Source organism: Solanum tuberosum, unplaced genomic scaffold (assembly GCF_000226075.1).
Source record: "Solanum tuberosum cultivar DM 1-3 516 R44 unplaced genomic scaffold, SolTub_3.0 scf00471, whole genome shotgun sequence".
Lineage (NCBI taxonomy): Eukaryota > Viridiplantae > Streptophyta > Magnoliopsida > Solanales > Solanaceae > Solanum > Solanum tuberosum.
The window spans coordinates 1-4552 of NW_006239389.1; the positions used below are offsets into that span (position 1 = coordinate 1).

Here is a 4552-nt window from a genome sequence, read left to right on the forward strand (position 1 = left end):
GAAATTTGAAATTTGAAATTTGAAATTTGAAATTTGATAAGTGAAAAAGTAAAATTCCATGACGTATTTATAAAAGAAAACTTACGTAATATGTAAGTACTTTCACAATGTTACCAAATAGGAAAGATGCGATGCTAAAACTTGTTATTTGAGCTATTCTCAATCTTCTTTATCTATATAGATTAAAAATTATTATGTATCATCAATTATTCAAGAATTATGAGGGTCAACAATGTTAACTAAAGATTTTAACACATAATTTGTGTAAGATCTGTTAGGCGAGCCTCGAGCGTTGGGCGTTAGGCGTGCTTAGGGCATACAATCGGGCACTTAGGGCGTAAGTCTTACAGAACTAAGCCCCACACTTGAGTCTCGGGGTGATTTGCTAGAGTCCCGCCCTAGGGCAAGCCCCGAGGCGAGTCCCAACAGAGTTTTTTAAAACACTGCCTAGGAGTGTCAACTAGAGTTAGTTGATGTGTGGTGGAGCAGAGTTGGTGCTCGTTTAAGCTCTTATCTTGGAGATCGGAGTTGGTGGCTAGAGTGAGCCTTGGGGGTTCTTAAAGTCTAGATCAACTAGAGTTAGTTGGTTTAGTGGGCAATAGGATTATTGCTTTGGCTCGTTTAAGTAATAGGAGTATTACTTATTGTGGGATTAGGGTGTTAATCTCACTGTTGTGGTTGTAATCTGTGTTTCACTTTTACTTGAGAAGATTAGTGAAAACAGTTGAAAATCCTGTGTGACAGGTCGTGGTTTTACTCCCTTGAGCAAGGAGGTTTCCACGTAAAACTCTTGTGCCTATTTTACATTGTGCTATTTATTTTCTGTAATTTTATTATGTCAGGGACCTGGTCCTGTGATCACTGGTGACGCATACATTCCAACACTAATTATTTTCAATTCTTACTTGAAATCATATGTCTAAGTCTAACATTGTCATAAATTGGAAACGTTTTAAGCTAGTAGGCCTAGCTTTTGGTTAATTTGTTGTCCGGAATATTGAATGTTCGATCTTGGTCATGGATTGTGACGCCCTATAAGAAGTCCCACATCGGCAAAACATAGGAGAGATATTGGATATATAAGTAAGCAAGCCTTACCACCTAGTGACGCGTTTTAAAGTCATGCGGGTCTAAGCCCGGAACAGACAATATCACTACCTGGCTGGACCGTTACAGATGGTATCAGAGTCACTCTATGTTAATTTTGCTGTCGTAAACTTGATTTTGTTAACATTAGGAGTTGTTGGTGTGAAACATGTGGCATTCACAATAACTGTGAAAAGAAATGGTATACAGCTAATTTTCCGGTCTGAGGTGCCATTGGAGGACCAGAATTCTTATAAGATGATATTGATAGCTACTCTCTGTAGTTGTTGTGTTTATTGTATTGAATGTTGACATCATTGATTCGTATGGTATACTTAAACTCAAAATAAAAATGTGTTAAACTGACAATCTGCTTGAATAATGTGAAAAAAGCATCAGTTCGACGTGCTCAAGTACACATATAATAGTTTGTTTGCCGCCACAAACTATTAATTTCATGCAAAGAGCCTGTGTGGGAGCATCTCAGAAGAAGGAAAAAAGCATATATCCTAACAATCTTAGAACTATTACTCAACAGCAGATTAAACTAGGAGGATTCCATCAAAATTTCAAAATACTGATCATTCAATGGTTCCACTCTATGCATAGCACAAAGGAAAAATAAATTTGTAACATGAAAAATGTACTACTCCCTCCGTTTCACAAAAAAATGTCTAGTTTGACTTGGCATGGAGTTTAAGAAAATAAAGAAGACTTTTGAATCTTGTGGTCCTAAATTAAAGTTATGTCAAATGTACAAAATTGTCCTTTAATCTTGTGGCCTTAAACATGCCACGTGGAAAGTTGAAATTAAAATGTTACCAAAAAAAGAAAGAGGTCATTCATTTTGAAACTGACTAAAAAGGAAAAGCGGTCAGTTTTTTTGAAACGGAGGGAGTATTTTATAGTTGTTGGTGACTCGAACCCATAAATTTAACATGAACTGTGAACCTTGAGGAATCGGTCCGACGAGAACATTCTGAGAGAGGTTGAAGACTGCCAGGAAATTTAGTCTAGTCAGTTCCCTTGGAATCTTTCCAGTGAGCCAATTCCATGAGAAATCTAACACTTCAAGCATATTCATTTGTCCCAGTTCCGTTGGAATATCTCCTCTGAGATCATTATGGGATAAATTGAGTAGCCAAAGTGAGCTAAGATCTTTTAACGCTTTGGGAATCACACCATCAAAATGATTGCTTGAGAGATCTATAACTGTCATGGTTCTTTCTAGATCAATATCCTGGCCTTTGATCACCAACTTCACTGAATCTATATACCTTATGTTCACGTCAAGATCTGGTTCCATATATTAGATCGTACCTTTGTTCGTGTCATCTAATTTGATCATTGCTATGAAGTTTTTAAAAACTTGTGGAAGCAATGAACCATTGAATTTGTTACGAGAAACATCAAGGATCCGCAACATGGGAAAGCAAAATTCAGTCTGGCAGGCACTTATAGGTCCATGGAACTTGTTTGACTTTAATATAAGGACCTGAAGCTGTTGAAGAGTTCCTAACCAAGTTGGAAATGTACCAATTATACTGTTATTTCCTACATCAAGGATTTATAAGGAATTACAGTTGAGCAACAACATCGGGACAGGTCCTTCAAATTGATTACCATTCAAGACAATGGTCCTCAAATGTGAAGTGGTCCGACTACATAACGGTGGAAGACTCCCACTGAAACTATTGCTTCTCAAGTCCAACACAAATAGACTATCCATGTTTTCCAAGCAGGGTCGTCTTAACCACTAGGCCACTAAAGTCATCACTTGGGGGCCCCCAATTTTTTTAAAAATACTTATACATATTACTTAAAATTATATATATTTTAAAATAAAAAAACATGTAAGAAGTAATACAAAAAAATAACCGTTAGTTTCCCCACTTTTCTAAGGGAATGAAACATTTTTTGAAAATAATTTCCTTAAGTGGGAAATTGTGTTTCCTTATAAATCTGCTAAAAATTTGACCTTATATTATTATTTACCATATACTCATCTTTTTTATTCTCTATTTTATTTTTATTCTCAATATTGAACTCTCTCCTAAAAAAAAATGATTTAATGTTGCTTACAAGTTAAAAAAGAACAAAATTTGCTTTTGAGTGTCTTCTTCAAATCTTAAGAAGTGCAACAACCAATCATTATATTGAAGAAAATGAGTCACCCACCAAATCACTGATTATTTTTTGGTAAAATATTTGGAGAAAATTAAGGGATATGTGATTTGGTGGGTGACTCATTCTACGTTTCTTTTTTTTTATAATTTTTTTTTTATATATTAATTCTAGTTTTGTAAAAAAATATTGCTATATAAGTGGAAAAAAAGTATTGTTATATAATAGTAATTAAGGTACTTAAATTGTATACTTAAGTTTTTTTACCCTTCTAATAATAAGATTCATGGCCCAATCCCTAACTAGTTTAGCAACATGAGATGGGACTCATTGTCGCACCTAAACATTTCACATAATTCACTTACAGGACACCTAGAAGAACTACATTTCTATAATCTAAAGTCTCTTGATCTTAAGTTTAACTTTCTTCAGGGGTTCACTGCGGGTAAAAAACTTAAGTATACAATTTAAGTACCTTAATTACTATTATATAACAATACTTTTTTTCCACTTATATAGCAATAGTTTTTTTACAAAACTAGAATTAATATATAAAAAAAAATTATAAAAAAAAAGAAACGTAGAATGAGTCACCCACCAAATCACATATCCCTTAATTTTCTCCAATTTATTTTACCTTCCCTGATTTACTCAGAGTTGTTAAATATTCTCTCCCAGAAAGAGAGATTTCTAACAAAATAAAACTCTCTGACTACTTTGATCGACAATTCAAAATGGATACCAACAAATTTTCAATTTTAATACAACGCAACAGGCGAAGGGACTCATCAGGTATGTGAATAAAAAATGATTGATTTGGTATTTTTTTACGTTGCTAATATTTGTTTTTCCACACCATCGGTGTTTAATGTTTTCGATAATTATTCGTTTGTTTATATTGTACGTCATTGTAGTGTATCATAAAATTTATATGATTTGATTATTAGTATAGTGCATCTGGTAATCTTTTAGGTTTAATAGCATGGGACTCATCACGTACGTTTTTTGGTATAAATTTAGTTTTTTTTGTTATATTATTAGGTTTAAGTAATATTTTTTTCTACGAGTGATATTTTTTGGTGGTATAGCAAATCAACTTTGGTGGTTATTAAACAGCCGATTCACTGATTATTTTTTGGTATAACTTTATGTTTAATTGATTACCGCACCAACGTAAGTTATTGTGCGTATAAAAATACCTAATTCGAAATTTTCTTATTATTTATGATCTTGTTAAATTGGTATGTTTAATTGATTACCACACCAATTGGTTTCTTATCAATATGGTGTTATTGTTAATATTTAGACCTTATACAAAGACCAACTTCAAGTTAAAATTCGG

General features: G+C 33.4%; 1 protein-coding gene across 1 annotated transcript; it reads right to left on the bottom strand.

The window, feature by feature from the left end:
• Positions 1 to 2037: 2037 nt before the first annotated feature.
• Positions 2038 to 2392, bottom strand: LOC107058229 (leucine-rich repeat receptor-like protein FASCIATED EAR2; the record flags this gene model as incomplete). The annotated part of the gene is made up of 1 exon (XM_015303685.1): positions 2038 to 2392. A coding segment is annotated over exon 1 (355 nt), but the record flags the coding sequence as incomplete, so codon positions are not given.
• Between the last annotated feature and the right edge of the window lie 2160 nt (positions 2393 to 4552).